The 22,269-nt window shown below is 33.9% G+C and overlaps 1 protein-coding gene across 1 annotated transcript; it reads right to left on the reverse strand.

Annotated features, from left to right (window-relative positions):
* Nucleotides 1-5,796: 5,796 nt before the first annotated feature.
* Nucleotides 5,797-20,376, reverse strand: LOC129945707 (luc7-like protein 3). Its single transcript, XM_056055570.1, has 6 exons — nt 20,288-20,376; nt 20,027-20,228; nt 19,146-19,963; nt 14,185-14,270; nt 13,804-14,116; nt 5,797-6,348 (listed from the first exon to the last, which is right to left on the reverse strand). Exons 2-5 carry the CDS (start codon nt 20,126-20,128, stop codon nt 13,977-13,979), a joined length of 1,146 nt encoding a protein of 381 aa, XP_055911545.1. The 5' UTR covers nt 20,129-20,228; nt 20,288-20,376; the 3' UTR covers nt 5,797-6,348; nt 13,804-13,976.
* Between the last annotated feature and the right edge of the window lie 1,893 nt (nt 20,377-22,269).

Here is a 22,269-nt window from a genome sequence, read left to right on the forward strand (position 1 = left end):
TCCCATCCCGTCTGTAGATTTGTCTTGCTTAAAAGTTTGTAAGTTTTTTGTATTTTGTTGAAAAAGTTGTCACTTGAATTATTCTTAAAAATTTCAAAATTACCAACAATATTTTTCAAAATCTGGTTTGTTAAATAGATTTTTAGTCGAAAACATATTGTTACCAATTTTAATAGCATTTCTTAAATTTTTACAAATTGGATGAATAAAATTAATTTGAGAGATATCAAGAACCGAACATCAATTTTTACCAAATTTGCGTACTATTTTTTGTAGATTTTATTTTTTTCATGAAAAACGGACTGTTGAATTCTTATACAAAAAATTACTAAATAACGAAAACAATATTTTCTGTAAAATAAAAAAAGTTTGACAATATTTATAACTTTTGAAAAACTATTTGAGTCGGAAGTAAATTTTTACCAAGCTTATGTATTGTTTTTTTTTTAGGTTTTTATTTTTTGTAAAAAAAATTGTCAATTAGACTTTTCTCAAAATTTTACTGAATGTTGACAACAATATTTTTTAAAAGATAAAAATAGTTTAAAGCCAATATCTCAAAGTTTTGAAAAGATATTTAAGTCGAAATTCAATTCTTACCAACTTTGAGCAAAATTTGTTCAGGTTTTTATTTTTTATAAACTGTCAATTTGATTTTTCTCAAAATTTTACCAGATGTTAAAAACGTTATTCTTCGTTGCTCAAAATTGTTTTTGAGATAATATCATTTTTTATTCGTAAAATTTTCAAGGTGACAATTTTTTTTCAGTTTTTTTGATTTATAAAAAAATGTTAATTGGATTTTTTTTTTAAATAAATTTGTTTGGTTACAATATATGCTATAAAATCTAATCCAAGTCTCTAGAATTATTGGTTCGTGAGAAAGGATAACAAAAATGTTCACTTTTATTTTAAACTGCTATGGTAAAAAAAATCACCCAAGCAATTGTCTTGAGAGCCCTTTCTGCATCTTTCTGCACATACGAGTATCTGCATCACAAAATTTATTTGAAGTCGATATCTTTTCTGGTTCTTGAGCTCTGGACGACAAAAAAACGTCGCCTCGCGGACGTACGACATCTTTCTAAAAATCTTTGATTTCCGCTTCAGGGACCTTTGAACGTCGAGAAATGTCAACATTTTCGACAGATCGGAGCCATTACAATAACTTTCTATGGAATGTTCATAAGTAAGAAAAAGCTTCTTAATTTATTTACATTTTTCTTGTAATAGCATTTTGACAAAAAAAATATGGACTTTTAGAAGATGAATCCGGGAGATTGTTGCATAATTCTCTTTGTTATATCAATCGTTTGAGCGATAATGTGGCCTTCTTTAGATTCTCATAAGTTGATAATAAAGCTTAATTGATATCGTCTTGCATTAATTTTGAAGTTTGTAGGTGACTAAAGTTGAATAATTAGGTTTCCACTCTATATGATGGTATTGTTTCAGTAGTATTGACAAATTGAGTCTACAATTTTTCGGGAAAGTAATTTTCTTATTTAAGAAAATATTTTAAAAGTTAAAAAGGCGGTTAAGGGATTAATGTAATCCTATACATATATCTTCCAAATCATATGTACACAAGTATGATTTTTATCGTAATCGTAATGATTATATTTTCTAGTTTTGATGGTCCTTGAAATGATTACCTACTCAAACTGAAATGTCGAAGGATGTGGTTTTGGGGTGGCTCTAGCGAAAAGCACTGTGTCCAAAATACTGCAATTAACTCTTGGAAAAGAAGCTACATAAGTGCCTTGTGGATAAAATAGAATCCAATGAAATCGAAAAGGCCAAAGCAAAGCAAAAAACTAATAATTTTTTTAAGGAGCCTATAAGCATTCAATTTTGTAGCCAAATCAGCCCACAATTATTTAACTTCATTTTTGGGTTGCAAGCAGTTGGGCTTATATCTCCTGGCTAGATGGGGATTGCTATGGTTATCCATAAAGAAAGTTCAAATCGCAATTATAGATTGCGCGAATGTTCAACTCAAATTTAAGAGCTTCTAAAATGCATCAAATGGTCTTAAACTGCAAAGGATAGTTATGATGTAACGTTAGGCAAATCATCGACGTTTTTGTCGACGATTACTGTTTAGAAAATGTAACCAGTCACGAAATTTGTCGCATAATTTTTTTCTATCCGATGGAACTGTTCAAAAACATCAGTCGGTAAGAATAGGTACCAAGTAGTATGCGGCTCTTACCGGACTAAAACCACCGTTCAATCAGGACCAATCCATGGATAGGTTCAGTATTAGTTTTTTTTGTACAGCCTCCAAGTTGAATAGCATAAGTCCAAATGGGTTCTGAGTATTTGCTTTTATAGCATTAGTTCGTTCTGGATAGATAGATCAGGGTTCTTGTCTTTCCCATTAACCTGAACATTCTTCTGTACTTTATTATTATTATTATTATATATTCATTAAACAAGTAATAAATTACATATTTATATAAAAATATTGAGTACCTCAGGGTTTGAATGATATCGTTTCCATTTATAATTTTCTTAACGATTAGCTTAGTTCTGTTGCAGTTTTGGAGCAGGTGTTGGAAGTCAGATGTAGTATTGCAGGTGGGACAAATGGGAGGAAGTTCTTTTTTGAGGAGGTGGAGATGGGTGGCAGAGGTATGGCCAAGTCGCTGTTTGCAGGGTATATAGGTTTTGTTGGATTGTTGGTGATTGTATATTCTCCATTCGTTTTCTTCGGTGCTGATCAGTTTCTTGTGAGGTTCTTTACAAGGTTATTCTTGGTATAAATATTACAGAGGTAGGTTGGTGTGAGGTTCTTCACAAGGTCATTCTTGGTATAAATATTATAGAGGTAGGTTGGTGACTTGCTTGCAAGGGTTGCTGCTTTATCCACGAGCTCATTGCCACGGATTCCAACGTGTCCAGGGGTCCACATTATTTGTATGTGCCGGGTTGAGTTTACTAATAAGGAGCGGATGTTGTTCATGAGATTGGTAGTGTTTTTGTTGGTATTTTTGACAGCTCTGATCGTAGAAATACTATGGCTGTATTCATAAACGCAGAAAATCTGCGCTAGTGCAATCGCATTTCTTTTCTGATGCATTTTTGAACGCACTCCCAATGCAAAATATCTGCAATAGACAAAAAGGTCGGACTTAGTCCGATTCGCATGTAAACAGAGTTCATAAACGTCAGAGAAAAATGGCTACCAAACGCAGTTCTTAGTTAAGCTGACGTTTATGAATACACCCTATCTGTACAGATAACCTGCTTATTTCCCTATTTTATAGCCTCTTGAATGGCAGTTAAAATGGCAGAGGCTTCTGCAGTTAAAATGGCAGAGGCTTCTGCAGTTAAAATGGATGCGGTTTGTGAAAGTAATCCAAAAATAATCGTGCTAGCGGCTTAATTTGTCATTGCAAAAGTTGTAGTCTCTGAGGTTTTGGACCCATCCGTAAAAGTGAATTTCCAGTTTTTGAACTTAAGCTCACATGAAATTCTTGGAAAAATCTTGCGAGGTTCATTATAAAAACATTGGAGCTTAGCTTTTCTCTTTTGTTCTTGCAATTCTGTTATGTTATTGGAATCTTAAATGGGTATGTATCATCTTTATCAGTCTTGAATCGCTTGAATTTTTAGTCAATTAATTAAAAGTTTTAAATTCAGCGGCCCTACTATACAACTCGATTCTACTTTTGATTCTATTCGAAATTCATTTCCGATTCTACTTTCAAATCATACTACGTATGAAAGTAGAATCGAATGCCGGTTATACCAACTTGTTTTTAAAAAAAACTTGTACTTTCGAACGATCATCGAGTTGTTTGACAATTTTAAAAATAAATAAAACATCAAATTTTTGGACAAGAATAATTATTACAAAAATGGACACCGGTGGAATTTGGTTTAACTTGCAAGAAAATGAAGATCGGTACGAGCAATTAATAGAAGAATAAAAGATAATTCCAAAATAATGGATTTTAGTGAGAAAAGGTTTGTTACATATAAAGGATGAATTTTAAGCTATTATATTTTTAAACAGGTGACGCACGTTTCGTGTTTTATTTTACTGTCAAATATCTTCAATTTGGTCTATAATTTAACCATTAGTAGTCTTACAAACGAACAACGCTTGCAAATTATTGAATTTTGTTACCAAAATGCGTGCTCTTTTAAGAAAGTTCATCGCGTTCTTCTTCTATTTCATGGTCAGTTTAATCGACCCATTGAAGCGGCTATTTTGACTAAATTTCGCACCAAATTTACATTTTTGGACATTAACCACCAACACCAACACGCTTACGTAGAGTGCGAACAACGTGTAAAATTTTGTGGAAGGATTTAGGTGTGATGCCTTTCAAAATACAGCTGGTGCAAGAATTGAAGCCGAACGACCTACTGAGACGTAAAGTTTTTGGTTAATGGGTTCTCTGAGGGCTTATGTCACGTGCGGCACCTCTCAATTGGCCACCTAGATAACGTCTTTAGACTAGTTTTTGTGGGGCTATGTTAAAGCTCATGTCTATACAGACAAGCCGGCTTCAATTGACGCATTGGAAGACAACATTAAAGAATTTATTCGTGAGATACCGGCCGAAATATTGGAAAGAGTATGCCAAAGTTGGACATTTGAGCCGCAGTCAAGGTCAAAATTAGCATGAAATAATCTTCGAGCATTAAATTGTATGGACCGTACTATCCACTGAAATAAAGAATTCATGCATTTTTCTGAATTGTATGTTTCTTTTGGAAAACTTTCTTATATCTTTTAAAAAATTGCCCTATATATATGGTAGAACATTCGAACGCATTCTTAACGAAAAATATATACTTTTGGTTTAGCTTTATTAAAAGCTATCATCTTCTTGCAGAAGACAAAATGACAGAAGCATTGAATACTTTTTCAACAGGAGGTTACCAAAACCAAATCGGTGGTGACAAGACCGCTGGAATTGCACAGAAAACCATGTCAAAAATACTTGTCGAAGTTTTGACTTCAATCGAAAGAGTCATACTATGCCCGCTGATACAAACGCATTTGCAACGGTCCTTTCTGGGTCCAATAATAATTCCGTTGTTATTAACTGAAATATCCATTGCATATAAGAGACAAAGTTGGTCCTAGAACACTTAATTTCGGTACACCAGCTTCTATTTTCTTAACTATCCAGTTTTTTAAAACTGTTTTCTAACGAAAGATTTCAGCATTTCGTAATACAGAGCTATATATAGATAATGGTAATCTTTTAAACTAAGTAATAATTTTATTTAATGTAAAATGGCATAGTATTTAATTTATAAAATTCTTAAAAATTGTTTATTTTTTTGCCATTGCCTTTTAAAATATGGAAGATCTTTTTGCCGGGCCCATCTTTTTAACCGACCCTGTACTACCTTGGAATATTCCTATACATTTTTTTTCAAGTGCCTTTACCACACCCGTAATTCGATGTATAGACTTAGTTTATCGTTGAATGTTAAATTCTAAATCAAAGCTGATAGTTCGGATTAAGTTGTCTTTCTTCTATTATTGGGCTTTCCCGTTGGTTGCTTACCATGTTTAGGAAAAAAAAGTGACTTCCAATGATGTGGTACATACCTTTGTTTAAAACATGCGTTTATTATAAAGTGGAGTTTTTTAAGGCTTTCGAGGGCATTTCTTTTAAATCTTAAGCAGTGATAAGATCATACCCTGGTGATGGAGGCACAAGGATTTTAAAAATTCAATTTTAAATAAAAATGAATTACCATTTGAAATAAAACAACATTTGTATAATTATTGGAATAAATACTTTATTCCCACTACCAAACGTGAATTTTGGATTATTATTTTATTTGTTTTCTTTTGAATTGTTATTATTATTATTATAAAAGTGATAATTTAGATTCATAAAAATAAAATAATATAGGTATAGCTTTGTTTTAAAACAATTACTACCGCACTTTTTGTTTTACCGATGAAATGTTTTAATCATTTTATTTAATATTTATTTATTTTTTTTAATTATTTCTAATTAATCAAAAAACTAAATTTTAAAATTGAAAAATTTATAATTCATTTACAAACAAAAAAAAAACAAGCATCACCTTCATTTTGCAGTTTCAGGATGTTGTGGTGGACTAGCAGTACAGCTACATCTAATATTGAGATCCTTTCTAGCCGTGCGTATGTATTATTTTTCTTTTTTGTATATAGAGTTGATAGAGTCGGGTTAGGTTTTGAATTTTGTAGAAATATAGTCCTTTGTTGTCCTGATTTTAAGAGGCTGTGTGGTTTTATGGGATTAACATTTTGTTCGTTTACCTGTTTGATATTGATGTGTGGTGTGGGGCCGCCCGGCATTGGTTATTTGCTTGGTTGCTTTTCTGTAAGATTAATTAATCATAGAGAATAATATCTAGACAAAATAAAAGGTTTTTATCAAGGACTATATTATTGATTAAGACCCCAAAAAACAACACATGTGCCAAGTGGAGTAGGTATTTGTGGAGATTTTCATTTATTTTTTAATTCTTATGTTTAAATCTCACGAAATGAGTATAAAGACGGTAGAAGTAGTTGAAAATATGTTTAATCTTAATATATTAATGTGAAAAAAGTTAAGAATGTTTTGAGTTTCAGTAAATTTTGTAATAATTCCTTTGAATTGGATGAATTGGAGAGTAAAGTAAAAAATTTGGGGCATTGGCAAATATTTCGTAAACATAATAAAAAAAATATATACAAAAAATATCGTAAAGACTTAAAACTCATTTTTAAGAAATACGGTTTTTGGAAGAAAAATAAGCACATACACTGTGCGTCATCAGATTAGCACATCCCCATAAGCTGAATATAATTATTGGTCTTTTTTATTCTTATACGACTTTTTGTATGCATTGTTCTCATTTTTATTATACCCTATCAGTGGAAAAAAGAACTTGCGTAAGACATATCACGTTGTACTGTTTTCGATTTTTTTAAAGTTTGCTGTTCTATAATTCCGCTTAATAGTGCATTTAATTTTAACTCATTTTGCATATTGAAAATAACATGGCTTGAGAAAAATCGATATATGTCTCAAGGAGCAATTCGTCGATGACAAATAAATGTTCTTCCGTGATATCTGAATTCCTGTTCATTTAGGTAAGAACACTTAAGGATGTTATAAAATTTTCCAATGCTGATTAGAGAACGAGTTTGACAGAAGCATTTAACCCGAGAGAAATGCTTAGACCGAAGAGATAGAAAATGCTGTTTTTAAAGCACATCTAGGAGATAAGGGAAAGGTTCAAGTCTCTCTGACTCAATTGGGAATGCGCTTCGATTTAAAACGAAAGCATATGTTCTAGAGTTCTTTTAATTTCCATGATCTTCAGAAGGACAAATATTAAAATTCAACATTTATGATTTGATGATGGTAGTGTTGGGTTAACATAATTATGGAACCTGTGAGTGTTATACTTTTTTATAATAAACATTCACAAAACAAATCTTGAAACTGCTTTTTCCTCATTTTAAAAATGTTGTTAGTATCTAGCAAATAAAGGTATGTCAACGTAAAAATACTCCGATCCACATTGTTCGGGTTGTTAGTATATAATAACAGGTTGAGGGCCAAAGTGGAAGTGACTTCAATATACAGTCCCTGGCCATATTATTAGACGCACTGCAGAATTTTTATTAGATTTTACGCAAGAATGGATGTATGGTTACATTTGTATGCAAGATGGAGCTCCATGCCACACAGCCCGGTCCATAAAAACTTATTTAAAGAAAGAAAACATCCCTCTTTTGAACTGGCCGGGAAACAGTCCTGATATGAACCCAATTAAAACGTGTGGGAGCTGATGAAAAGGGAAGTAGCTTAAGATGCGGCCACTTATTGAAAGAGTAGTTCACGTGTGGAATCACCACCCACAAATGCAGGAAACAGTCAAATCATGCATTGACAGTATGCCGTGCAGAATTGAGGCTCTTATTAAAGCAAAAGGAGGTTCAACAAAATATTGACAAAAATTACAAAACTAAAAATATTAATTTAATTAAAATTCTTTAAATCTGTAGCTTTATTTCTATTAAGAAGCTTATATTCTGCATACAAAATAATTTAAATGCATTACAATATTCGAAAACCTGATTAAAATAGCTTGAAATTAAGATTTTGCATAAAATTTAAAGTGCGTCTAATAATATGGCCAGGGACTGTAATGGCAACTAGTGAATAACTCGTAAAGTTTACGAGTCTGGAAAACACTATACCAACTAAAAAAGGAACCAATAGCCAATAGGTATCAGGCGTGATTGGTCAACCACTTCTTTGGATTACATTGGAAAATTGTACGGCCACTCTTCAATCTCATCTATGAGGTCAGTATCTACACGTCAAGATTGACACATGGTTAGATTTGTTAAAAAATATTTAATTTATTTTAAATATTATAAGATTAGAAATAATTTCATTGATAAAAAGTCATAAAAGATGAATATACAAAATGTTCTTTGCTAACCTGATGACCGAAGTTCAATCAAGTAAAAAATGTTTGAAAAATTGTCTTTTATTTGACTTAGAATTATTGAGCAAGGAAGTTGCTTTCCTGATGACGCATAATGTATTGCTAGACAAAATCATAGCTCAACAGTCAAACAATGTTTCCTGTCATTTCGAATATCAGCTTTATTTTTTAGATGGGAATTTATTAACCATTTAAGCAAGTTTTTGCTTTGCTGAATTTGAATTTCATCCACGATTATATTCAATACGATCTTAAAAACGTAGATGCCATGAAAAAATTTAAGGATGGTATCTTTTTGAATAAAGAAAATACGATTTTTCCATCAGGAAAAAAATTATTCAAAGACAACAATAGTAATTCAAAATAGCAACCGTCTTAATGATGATGTCGGCATTCTTCCGTATTTATTGAATAGAACTTAAAGCCTTATTCAAGTATATTAAAACATCAACTTCGGAAAAATTTGATGTAAAATCATGCAACATTTAATAGAGCCTTGATCACTTGTATAAGACACGCTATGAATGAATATATGATTTCTTGTCCTTGTATTGAATTTGAGAAAAAATTGTATTCTCAAAAACAAGCTAGATAATGAAATACACTGTCACGAATCAGTTCCTTTTTGAAGTGACCATTCGCTGAAAACGGCATTGGCCTGCTCAATGTCCACGCAGAAGAGTTAAGGTATAATTTCAACAAGATAACAACAGGCATTAAAGCAGAGAGAAGATGAAATTATTTAATTTTGCACTCTTCAATACAAGTGATGTAGATTCTTACTTTTTTGAGACTTAACATTAACGGTAAGGATGATTATACAAAAGTTAGGTAAATTTTGAGGATATTTTGTTAACGAAAGTTTGAACTCAAACTTAACTAATCTAATTTATATATTGTTTCCAATCGGGCCAGTCACTTTTTTGAGCACATTGTAAGATATTTAATAATTTCAGAATTTGACTGACGAGGTAACATACTCGTAGTTCTGATGCATGTTATACACAGTTTTGAAAGTATTGTAATAAAAGTTAATGCAAATTAGTACAATTATCAAAGGATTTAATAATGATCACTTAAAATCACTTAGTAACAATTGAAAATAATTATGAATATGTTTTACTGGGATAGAATATAGAATCAGTTTTCAAAAAAGACCTTTGAAATTTAACGTAACGTTATTCACTTATCTTTTACTACTTTCACATAGTTTTGCTAAATATTTCTAAGTTATCAACAAAAAATATAAACAAAATCTAACAATATTCATCTTAAAAGGACTAATAATCATGAAAGAAGAACAATAACAATATGCCTAACACAGGACTGATGCCATGGGACAAAATTTGAGATTATAATCAGGACTAATTTTTTTTTGTAATTTCGAATATCAACAAACTACATTTTAACAAATCAAAGTTTAATATGAATAAACAAAAATAAACTTTAGATTAACAAAAAAATAACGACTGGTTTAGTGTGTAGACAACAAACATAACTCAAACTGTGGTACAGTTATGGTGGCCGTCAAATTGTGCAACCCGCAACTAACTTTATTCCATCATTAAAATTCAAAGTGGGATTTGACATTGAGTCGACTATATTTTGCTCGAATTTTAAAATTAAATAACACACAACGAACTGGATGAATGAAACTGAACACAAAATTTCTTATTTTGTTAAATAAAGTGGAGAACACAGTATTATAACTGTTGTAGTATAAAGTGATGGACAAAACAATAGGACATTTTTTATAGTTCTTAGTAACACGCAAAAAACTTAAATTTTTTGTTTTTGACAACAATTTTTTTATTTTATTTGATATATATTATAAGTGAAAATTGTAAATTAATTCATTAAATTTTTCCAAAATGTATACTTACTTACTAAAACAGAAAATAAAGAAAAAAAGGTTATGTTTTAATGGACAAAACAATAGGACCATTTATGTAATAAATTATTTTGTTTGTGTTTTTGATACGTTCCACAATTGGTTGTTAGTATTTTGTGCTATAACTCTTGTTTTACAACACATCTTGGACTCTATTTGGCATTGACTCCACAAGTTTGCTGCAGTTACTTTGTGGTATTGCAAACCAAACTTTTTGAAAGTTGTTCTACAAATCTTCATTATTTCTTGAGTTTTTCCCAGCGAGTGCTTTTTTAACAATGGCCCATAAGTTTTCCAAACGGTTTAAATCTGGAGACTGAGAAGGCTAGGCCACTACATCAATCATTTTCTCTTCTACCCAGTTTTTGGCTTTTCGAGATGCATGAACTTCCACCTCAACGGCTACGATTAATTGGACCTACCCCGCCGTACCACAAAAAAAATCCCCACACCATGATGTTTCCAACTCCGTGCTTTACCGTTTTCGTAGTATACTGTTGTTGATGTGCAGCTTTTTGTGGACGTCGTCGTACCCATCTCTTACCGTCTGATCCAACTAAATTTACTTTCGTTTCGTCGGACCATAGAATGTTTCGCCATTATTGTCCATTACCTGGGCTTACCCAATTTAAACGATCTTTGGCGAATTTTATTCTATTCTGTCGGGGTCTTCTGGTAAGAAGTGGTACAAGATGCTACTCCTCAAGTCGTCTCCTAACTGTTCTTTCACAGATAGGCAAGTCTAGTTCCTTTTTAATATCCACAGAAGACTTAAACGGGTCCTTCTTAGATAAACGTTTAATTTGAGCATCAAGTTTTTGGGATGTTTCCCGTGGTATGCCTGTTTTTGCGTTGGTTTTTTGGCGCTGTATTGCATTATACACACATGTCTTGGATCTCCCAATTATTTTGGCCATTTCCCGCAGCGACTTTCTATCTTGCACCTGTTTGAGGATAATTTCCCTCATGGTTTGAGTGCAATGTACTCCGCGATCCATTTTTTCTATTTTCTTGTGAATTCTCTTTATAATTAAAAGAATTGTGTTAAATATTTTATTAAAATCATAATAATTTAAACCTGGTCTTATTGTTTCATCCACCTCTAATAAATTTGTTTTATGTTTGTTTACTTTTTGACCATAATACAACTGTTTATTCTTTATTTTTTTTTGCTTGAGTCAAAAGTTTAAAGTTTATCAACGATCATTTACACAAAAAACGTCTTCATTTTAAAGAGAGAGAGAGTTAATTGTTAAGGCATCCCTACTGGTGTTATTGTTTTGTCCGTCAGTATATATTAAACTTTGTACATCACAGATTGTAGTAAATTGATAAGTTTTCTCGAATTAATGATAATGTTAATAGACATTCACTTAATTGTTGGTTTTCGGTTTGTGACATACCAAAGGACTGACGTTTTAAGAACTAATTGTGTTTTTTTAATAACGTGTATTTAAAATGAAGAACTGAAATTGGGTGACTAAATAAAGGTCTTTTCATTGTTTTAAAATAAATTGTAATCTCAATAAAATATAATAAGACTTTGAATAAATTGGTAAATGGCATTGAGTTACCAAACTTTTGTATAATCACCCCTAAGAAGTTACAATCAATAGAGTAGCACATAATTTATTTTAAATATATTAAAAACACATTCGTCTTATATTTTATTATTGTTAATATGTTCTTGTTACGTTGATTACTATCTTTTCCAAAAATATTAAATTAAATTACATGATTTTATCCTTATACTCAATTTCGAATATTTAATCGGGTGAAACTTATTAGTCTATGTAAGGTACTGGAATGTTAAAAGTAAATAATTGCGGGAGATTACTTCTGTTTATTTTCCAAATTTCCAGCTTTTATGGCTGCATTCAGATTAGTAAGCTGTTCATGCACTCAATTTTCTATCGCTATAAACATCTTCAAAGTACATGGACCATTTTTCTTCTTTTTTTTCAAGAAGAACAGTTTAAGCTTGAACAGTTTACCAGTCTTAAGTCACCTATGCAGTAATTTAACACTCAAATTACTGTTTTTATGAATACCTCCAAGCACTAACAACCCATTTAAAAAAAAAATATAAAATGTTGTACGCGCTTAATCTAAGAGAAAAACAATGAATCAACAAGAAAAAATTACCTCATTATTTGGTTTTTTGGGGCAACACATCTTTCATTCTTCTCTGAACAAAATTATTCAATTGTGATTTAATAAAAAAAATTACCTCGTTTTGTGTCATTTCAATCTAGTTAGCTTTTTTTTAGAACCAAAGAACTCCTCTTAGAACCACAACCGATAATAACAGAAAAATATTGATGCATTGCATTTTTTTTAATTCGTAAATTACCTTTTTTCGTTTGTATCAAGATCAAGGATATTTTAGAAAATATGCCCTTTTTTAAACAGTCAATAACTGACATCGTGGAGCTAGCGATCTTCACCGTTTTGAAACGAGCGTCGTCGGTTAATTACGATCGATCTCTAGTTGCTTTAGATTGATTTGATTAAATAAATGTTTGGGTATTTAGCAATTACCTCTCATAAATCATATTTGGCACATTGACCACAAAGATGATGTGTGTGAATGTTTTTTTTTCAGTGTCAACACATCTTCCTTGCCCTGGCCCCTTTCGATTCGATTCGATTCGTTCAATTCGTCGTCTGGTGGCTTTAAGACACGCACAAGAGAGGATTTTATTTTTGTTTTTTTTTTTGCTTTTTGAAAAGCTTTCTCAAAACAAACAACAACAAAAAAAATCATAAGTAACTAAAATAAAATAAAAAAATAAGAAAACACACTCATCGATTGAGATGAAATGTGTGATTTTAACACAAATGTACCTCATTTGTTAATTTATAGTAGCTCGGTTCTGGAAATTTGTGTACTGGTGCAAAGGAAGGAAACCATAAACGAATGGACGAACTCTCGTTGCGGTTGCGCGCAAAACCTTTAGTTTAGTAGTTTTAACAATTTAAAAGCAATTTAAGATTAAAAAGTTGTTAAAGTGCAAATACCTTTATATTTATGATTCCCAATTACTCTATACACACATTGTCCCTGTTTCTCTATATCTCGATTCACAGCCGAAAGTAGATAAAAACACACAAGTTCTAAATCCTATTTAAATTGTAATTGTACAATGATTTTATGACGATACACCAACCTGGACAGTTGACCAACAAAAATTCTACATTTCTTTTTTATTTTTAAATAGATTATCATTTTGTGGAAAGACAATCATAAAGGAGATAGAGTTGATTGGTTGATTTTGGTTTTGATTTTGGTAGTCATGGTGGTGATGTAGTGGAGATTAAGTTTAAAAAATATTTACGTTTTCTTTGTTTTTTTTAAGCACTAAAAATTGTCCTAACTAGCTTATAGAAAAAATAACATTTATCAATTTGGATAATTGACAAATTGAACTCACCTTCGAGAAATTGGTTTTGGATAAGTAACTGTAAACAGTTTTTCGTTAAATTTGTTTATTTTTTGTTTTGGGGTACCTCGTTTGATGTTTTAAGGGGTACGTCTTTGGAGAGATGATTGTTGAAACAGAAGCACATAGGGATACTACTGGTTGGTAGAATATTCCTGCAAAATTTACTTGCGACTACTGTGGCTCCTACTACGGCTGCGACTTGTGCGACTGTGACTATTACTGTGACTATGACTGTGACTGTGGCTGTGACTGTGACGACTGGGACTTCGAGATCGCGATCGTCTGTGTGATTTGGAAGAATCTAAAATAAACAAATATAATAATAAAATGGAAGAAATTAAAAACGATAATAATTATGGGGATATTTACATCTGTCATCGCGTCTACGATCTGGGTAACGATCGCGGTGACCACCGCCTCGTTCTCGGGAATAGCCTCTCCTGTCACGAAAGTCCCTTTGAAATAAAATAAAAGTAACAATAAAGTGGTTATAGTCAAATATTCAAAGAAATTTGTTTTCTAAGTTATTTAATTTTTGTTTTTCTTTTGTTATTTACCTAAACTTGTTTCATTCAATATCTTGAATTTTTAGCATGGTCTTATTGTTATTGCTTATAAAGTTTCGATTCAGATTAGAGAATACAACTACAAGTTGACGTTTCAGTTAAGATTTTACAATTGTTGTTGTGATGCGTGTTCGTGGTTTCGCTAATAACAATGATAATGGTGAGAGGTTCGAAGATCCAACGGAATAACACAAGGCCCCAAATTCAACATCGCCAGACTAAAGGATCCCACATCGAACACCATTGGAATGTTGTGGAAAATGTTTTCATTTCAGGTGCTGACAGAAGTCGGACGGAAAGAAGGAAGCAACAAAACTTGGCTTTCATAAGAATCTTGCGCAAGGAACAACGAACAAAAAAACAGTTAAGGGCTTTTACAAAAGCAAACTGCTTTATCCGCTCATAAAAGAAGCCTGGACTATCGATGAGTGGAAGAATCGTCAAGCTCTTACAAAGTGGAGAGGAATTTGCGTTCTAACTGGAACGCTTCAGAGAATACCTTGAAGCCACACTCGATGCCGAACAAGCAGGATTCCGCTCTGGATCCTCCTGTATTGATCATGTAACACCCTGCGGATCATTATTGAATAGTGCGTTGAATATCGATCACCAACCCACCTGTTCATAGACTTCGAGACCGCCTTTGATAGCGTTAACAGGGAGTATACCTGGTAAGCTTTACACAGAAGGGGCATCCCAGAAAAACTAATTGCTATTATTAAAGCAACATAGGATGGATCAACCGGTGGAAAAAGTGGAGAGCTTTCAATACCTTGGAAGCATCGTTTCCATCGAAGGCGGAACCGAACAAGACGTCATCTGCCGCAACGGCAAAGCAAAAGCGGCGTGGATTGGAAGACTTTCCGGGCCAGAGCATTGGTTTCCATGCGATCTACGTGACCCAGCCATCTTAGTCGTTGGACTTTTCCCTTCTAAATAAGTCAACGTCGGTGTTCAGCCCGTACAGCTCGTCGTTCCATCTTCTTCTCCAATCCGCTTCGATGCATACGGGACCGTAGATCACATGAAGAACTGCCCGTATAACGACAGGGATGATAAGAGTCTAATATAGCGACACTTTCGTCCTTCGAGAGAGGACTATGCCACTCAATTGCTTTCTAGCCCAAAGAAACAGCAAGAATTATTCGTCGCTTAATCTCAGCGCTTATGTTGTTTTCTGCTTTTAGAGCGGAGCCTAGGTATACGGAGTCCTTGACTACCTCAAAGTTACTTCTGTCGATGATGACGTTTTGATCAAGACGTCGGTGTTGTAGGTCCTTTCTTGACGACAGCATGTACTTTGTTTTGCCCTCATTAACCGTTAAACCCATTTTTGCCGCCTCTGCCTCAATACTCCCGGTTGACATCACGCTTTGTTCTTCCATTTATGTCAATGTCATCAGCATATGCTAGTAATTGGACAGACTTTTAAAAGATAATGCCTCTAGTGTTGACGTGAGAGCTCTGCACTATTCTTCAAATGTGATGTTAAAAAAATCGCATGGCAGCGCATCACAAGACCGTTTTTGACATCGAAAGGTGGTGGCCGAGTTTGGCAGGGATGCCAAAACTAGACATGGCTCTCTACAGCTCGTCCCTGTAGATGCTGTCATATGAGGCCTTAAAATCGATGAAAAGATGTTTAGTATCGATTTGATTTTCTTAGGTTTTTCCAGGATCTGCCGTAATGGTAATATGTGATCGACCGTGGTCTGTGGCCTGGTCTAAAACCACACTGATAAGAACCTATCAGGTTGTTGACTATGGGCTTTAGATGTTCACATATTACGGTGAGAAGATTTTGTAAGCGATGTTAAGTAGACTAATTCCTCTATAGTTGGTGCAGTTTAGAGGGTCTCCTTTTTTCAGGATGGGGCAAACAATACTGAGGTTCCATTCATCGGGAATGCTTTCTTCCGACCATATCTTACAGATAAGTTGGTGTATGGTCCTAACTAACTTATCTCCAGCTGCTTTAAAGAGATCGGCATTCAAGCCATCCGCTCCAGCAGCTTTGTTAGACTTCAGCTTAGATATGGCAATCTTTACTTCGTCCAAGTCGGGAGGATGGGATTGTTGGCTTTCGTCGTCTTCGTTGAATGGATCATCCCGCCTGACAGCGGAATTCAGTTCGTCGTCGCCGTTATAAAGTCTGCAGCAGTGGTCTTTCCATATCCTCAGCATTGACTGCGGTTCTACTATGATGTTCCACTTTCGTCTTTGCAGCCTTCGGTTCTAGGTTTATGCACTTGTTTAAATCTGCTGTGTATGCTGTGATCACTATTTTTTAGGTGAGGTTTTACGTGTATCGTCCATTTTTTAGATTTCACTGATTAATGTAAAAAAAAAGACAGCTTCCAAAGTAACAGTCATCAAAATAGAGGGCTATTTAAAAATAAACTCTTATTGCCCAGACGATGAGATGTAGTTTTATAGTGGGACCAAAAAAAAATTCAAAGTCCGGGTTCATCAATTCATTCATAAGTCGCTATCATCATGATACTTGAATCTATAGAGATCAAGAACAATTTAGTTATTGTGGATATTTTTATAAGATAAGATGTGACCCGATTTCCACCAGAGCATAATCCTCTGGTCCTTCTTCTTTCTTGGCATCAATTGGGGCAGCAGGTGCACAAGTGTCGGGAATCAAGTCATTGATGATGACATCCTACAAAGCCTTTGCAAAAAGATCTGGCCTCCAATAGCGACATCATTGCACAGCCTGTTACCGGCAAAAGGCAGCAGAGTTGTAGCAATTGATGGGAAATTTACCAGTTGCAAGAGTTTGCATGGATAGACCATTTTGTTAGCAGAAACATTTAGAAGTCGTTTCAGACTTGACAACAGAAGCATTTGTAGCAGCGTTTAGAAGATTTACTGGCAATCCATAGTAATTGTGGTAACAACTTTGCCGGTGCTAGTTCCGAACTAAGCAAAATGTTAATATCTGGACAATAGGTGGTTAGGTTAGGTTGGAGTGACTGTCCAGATGTCATTGACACACGTAGACCTCAAGGGTCCATTGTGATACCACTAATGAGGTTACTCATGGGAGAGTAATGAATTTAAACAAACCATTTTGTACTTTTAATAAAGTTAGAGAGACGTTTTGTGTCAATCGTTGCCAGTTCACTGGTGTTATCGAAGAAGGGATTACCGAGAAAGTAATTCCTACTAATGGAGAGTGCTGGACATGTACACAGAAGGTGTTGGACTGTTTCCTCTTCCTCCTCGTCCATGCAGCTTCTACAGAAGTCATTTGTGTAGACCCCTAGCCTCAGAGCATGTCTTCCTATGAGGCAGTGTCCCGTTATTACTCCAATTGTAGAGCTTATAGTTTGTCTGCTCAGTGATATCAAGCTTTTTGACCGTTTTAAGTCAATACTTGGCCATATTTGCTTGGTTGCTAGGCAGGTGGTACTTTGTGACCAACTAGCATTTGTTGTTTCTAGAGCATATTGCTTGAGAAGATATTTGCATGTAGCAAGTGTTATAAGGCAGAAGTGTTCCGTTTTTTTGCGAGCTCATCGGCTTTGCAATTTCCCGGAATGTCTCTGTGGCCCGGTACCCAAATGAGGTGAATGTTAAACTGTTCCGTCATCTCATTCAGAGATGATTGACAATCGAGGACTGTTCGAGAGTTTGTGGAGACAGACGCGAGAGATTTAAGAGCGGCTTTGCTGTCTGAGAAGATTCGAATATCCTTGCAAGATGTAACGTTTTCTTTGAGCCAGGATAGTGCTTCTTTAATCGCCATTACTTCTGCCTGGAATACACTACATTGATTGGGAAGTCCATAGGATAGACTGAGATTCAGTTGTTCTGAAAAGATACCACTTCCAACTCCGTGATCGGTCTTTGAACCGTCATTATACAAGTGTACCGCATCGTCTTCCAGGGGTCTCTCTTCTTCCTAGGAGGATCTTGAAGGGATGGACACATGGAATCTTTTACCAAATACCATTTTTGGGGTGAAATAGTCTAAGCGATCTGGGATAGATCTGAAATTGTCTAGAATAGTAGTATGTCCAGTATTGTTACTGGTCCATTGAGAGGTGGCTCTAAGCCTTACACATGAGTTGGCAGCCACCTTTTTAGAGAAGGTGTCAAGTGGTGTTAGGTTTAAAAGCACTTCCAGTGCTGCGGTTGGTGTTGTGGACAATAGGAAAGGAAGGAAATCGCTGAAAACCTTGAAAATCGAGGTAAAGAATGACATTTTATTCCGCCAGCTTCTCCACACTTGAGTGGATTGTGGGAAGCCCGTGTTAAATCCGTCAAGTACCATCGAAGCGTGCCTGAATTCGAGACCCATATGTCCCTTTCTGATAGTTTAGATGTATTAACCCCAGCACATTTTTAGATTGGTGAATCCTTAAAAAAAAATTGAATACACAAAAATGTGAATTAATTGAGTACACCAACAGCAAACTGCTAGGTGGAACGCTTTAGCTGCAAAACGATTCCTCACTTTGACGACAGGTTTTAATTGTTTTTAAGAAAACATGACAAAGTCAGAATATAAATCAATAAGCAGGTAATGATGCATGTAGAATAAGTTCAAGTTCGATTCGGTAACAATAACCTTATGTTTGGTATCCATAGTAACTATATCTATGGATTTTTTAATTGTTAATATTAATTGCTTTTCTTTTTTTCCGAAGTTGAATATGATTTACATATTTGCTATCTTCCTATTTTTATTGTGCAATAGAGAATAAATGAATCCCAAAAATCTCATTTTCAGAGTTTAACAGCACTTACCTCCTACGATCCCCGCCTCCACGGCGGTCCCGATTAAACTCGGCATCTCCTCGCACTTTGCGTTCTTCCTCGCGACGTTTTTCCTCTTCTTCACGTTCCTTCTGTCGCTTCTCGTGCATTTCTTCCACAGCGTTTCGCAGCTTCGAATAACCCAGATGTTGCTTACCCATTAAATGGTCTTCGATTCGCTGTTGAGCGTCGCCCACAATTAGAAAAGCCCCACAAACTTCGCAAACTTCCATTTGTTTCTCCGGAATACCATTCAGATCCAGCATCCAAGGGGGCAATTTTTTTTCTGTAGTTGGTGGTTGCGACACTGACGTCCCGTCTTCGCCGGCTTCTGCAGTCTTTGCAATCACTGGATTTACATTATTTTGATCGTGCTGTGCTATTAAAGCCTCCTTTTCATCTTTCAACTGTTCACATAGTGTCATTAAATCTTGTGCCTGGTCAACATCTCCTCTATGACCTGCTTCCTCTGCCTCCGATAGAAGTTTCTTGATACGTGCATTCAAATTATTCAACTGTTCTTGGTATTTTGATATGTAGACAGGTGCTGCTGGCATGCCATTTTCTGTTTTGTTCATTAGAAGCAGTCGCTGGCGCCCTTTTTGAATCTTTCGATCCACTTCGTTTAACATGTTATTGCAAAAACGTAAAAAGTCATCTTCGAATTGCCTCTTTCGAGCACCAGGACGTGCGTTTTCATACATTTTCTTTGCCTCCTCGTCGTGCAATCGTGGACATGGACCCAAGTCAGCCCGAGTGTTCACAAACAAATCATGCGGACAGAATTTCACCAGAAAATACTGGCAGAACTGAAATTAAATAAAGATTTTAACACTTTGAAACAATGCACAGGGTTTCACAGTTCGACTTACATCCGGATCATCCCAGTTAACTTTTCTGCCTTTTTCTGTAGGACCCAAGTTACGATTTCGTCCCATGAGCTCATCAAGCATTTGCCTTGCTGCGTCAACCATCTTGGTTTTTATTTTTCAGAAAACGACAATTCTGATTACCTTTCGTGTTTTTATTTATGTTTTTTTGATTACTAAAAGAGGAATTTTAATTCTCTGCTATCTGTTGGTTAGTTTTTCATATAATTTATTGTTATATTTAAGAAAATTTTAAAGTTTTACTTGAAGAGACAGCAAAAACGATGGCGGTCAATCAGTTTTTTTTTATAATTGATTTGACAAAACAAAATTAAGTCTTGCTCCTACTCTCGACCTTTTATTTTGTCTCTTTTTAACACTGGAAATCAAGTCGGTAAGGCAGTTTTAAAAGCAGGGCCAGTTTATAAATCTGGGAACTCAATTGTGTGAAAGAGGATAATTTAATAACCACAACTGATTGCTTCAATTTATAATTTGTAAACATTTCTGCGATTTCTTAACTTGACAGATATATTTCTCCATGTGACAGAGCAGGAGAATTAAATTTAAAAAAATTGGCTAGAAAGTCAAATTAACCTTATATTTCTTATTCTTGAGTTTTGCCTTAATAATCAATGAGAAATTGGAAAAAAAACATACATTTTGTTTATATTTCTAATTTTCAAACACAACGGGGTGTATTCATAGAGAATTACTTAAGTCGCGTTTTCTTGATCTATAGTTTAAGGCTTGTTGATTTCCCTGATGTATTTAGTAAAACCCCAGTTTAAGGTTGTATTCTACTACAATTATACTTCAAATGACAGGTCAACGCAACAAAATACTGTTATATTTTCAAACTTGTTGTTTTGCGCTGTCACTCCTCAAATTGGATGTATATATATAATAATAATATTAAAAAATGTGACTATTTCTTTATCCAAACGATATCATTCCTAAAACTTCTTGTCGCTTGATTCGAACCGTGTTTTGTACATTTTTCTTTTTTTTTGCAGTACACCAAATAACTTGAACTCCTCTAAAAATTTATATTTTCGTCAATTGCAATGTCAATCGACATTTTTATTTGATATTTGATATAATTTCAGCTTTTCAATTCACAAACAAAAATAAAATATGACATTCGGTTGTGATAATAACAACTTTAACACAGCAATTGCTACGTTTATAGTTAAACCACAGATTGAGCCCAAAACTAAGGTTTGAATTTATTTATGAATAGCCTAAACTCTGATCTTGGTTAGTTACAACTTAGCAAGAGTTTAGCAAATATTTATGATTATGCCCAAATCAGTTGATTTTTTGTCGAAGAAACTTAGGACTTCTATTATTATTATAAAATTTGACAAAATAAACAAAATACAAAAACAATCTCAAAAGTTTCTCCCAAATTCCGCTGAATCTACAGAAGGACTTGTAGCCTTGAGGAACAGGTAACACCAGTCCATATCTAGTAGGCCAATGCTCTGGGATTTTAGAAATATAAATTTAACATATATTCAGCATTATTTCGGGGAAAGAATATTGAAAGGTTCCACAAGGTTGTGGAACTTAAACATTTGTTGAGATAAAATCTAGTTATTGGCCACTTTCAATTTTAATAATTTAACATCTTAATAGACATTACTGGATGTAGTTATTTAAACGAAATAACTAAATAGTGGTGACTACTACGCATTTTAACCGCAAAACGTGTGATGCTTTTAGTTAAAAAATAATATAATATGTAAGGTTATTAAATTTAAAAGGAAACCGTTTTAAAAACATAATACTTATTAGGGATTTTTTTAACGAAATGAAAAAGTTTAAAGAAGAAAACTATGTAATCTTGATTTGTGTTTTCAGAAAACTTTATTCACATAAAAAAAGTTGGCGGTGAATCTTAAACTATTATACATTATTTTAGATCCCAAAACAAATTGATAATCATTCCAAATCTAGGGTGGAATCGGCTTAGCTGATTGTTGATTATCGACAACCAAAATAAACGAATGTGATCTTTGTAAGGTGATTGTCAAATTGATACCTAAAAAGAGGCTGAGATGCGACCCACACTGATAACTTCCCATCCCGTCTGTCGATTTTACTTGCTTAAAAGTTTGTCTATATGTACTCGTATCAATTTTTACCAAATTTGCGTACTATTTTTTGTAGATTTAATTTTTTATGAAAAAGCGGACTGTTGGATTTGTATATAAAAATTAGTGAATATCGAAAACAATGTT

The sequence above is a fragment of the Eupeodes corollae genome, chromosome 2 (assembly GCF_945859685.1).
Source record: "Eupeodes corollae chromosome 2, idEupCoro1.1, whole genome shotgun sequence".
NCBI classification, from domain to species: domain Eukaryota; kingdom Metazoa; phylum Arthropoda; class Insecta; order Diptera; family Syrphidae; genus Eupeodes; species Eupeodes corollae.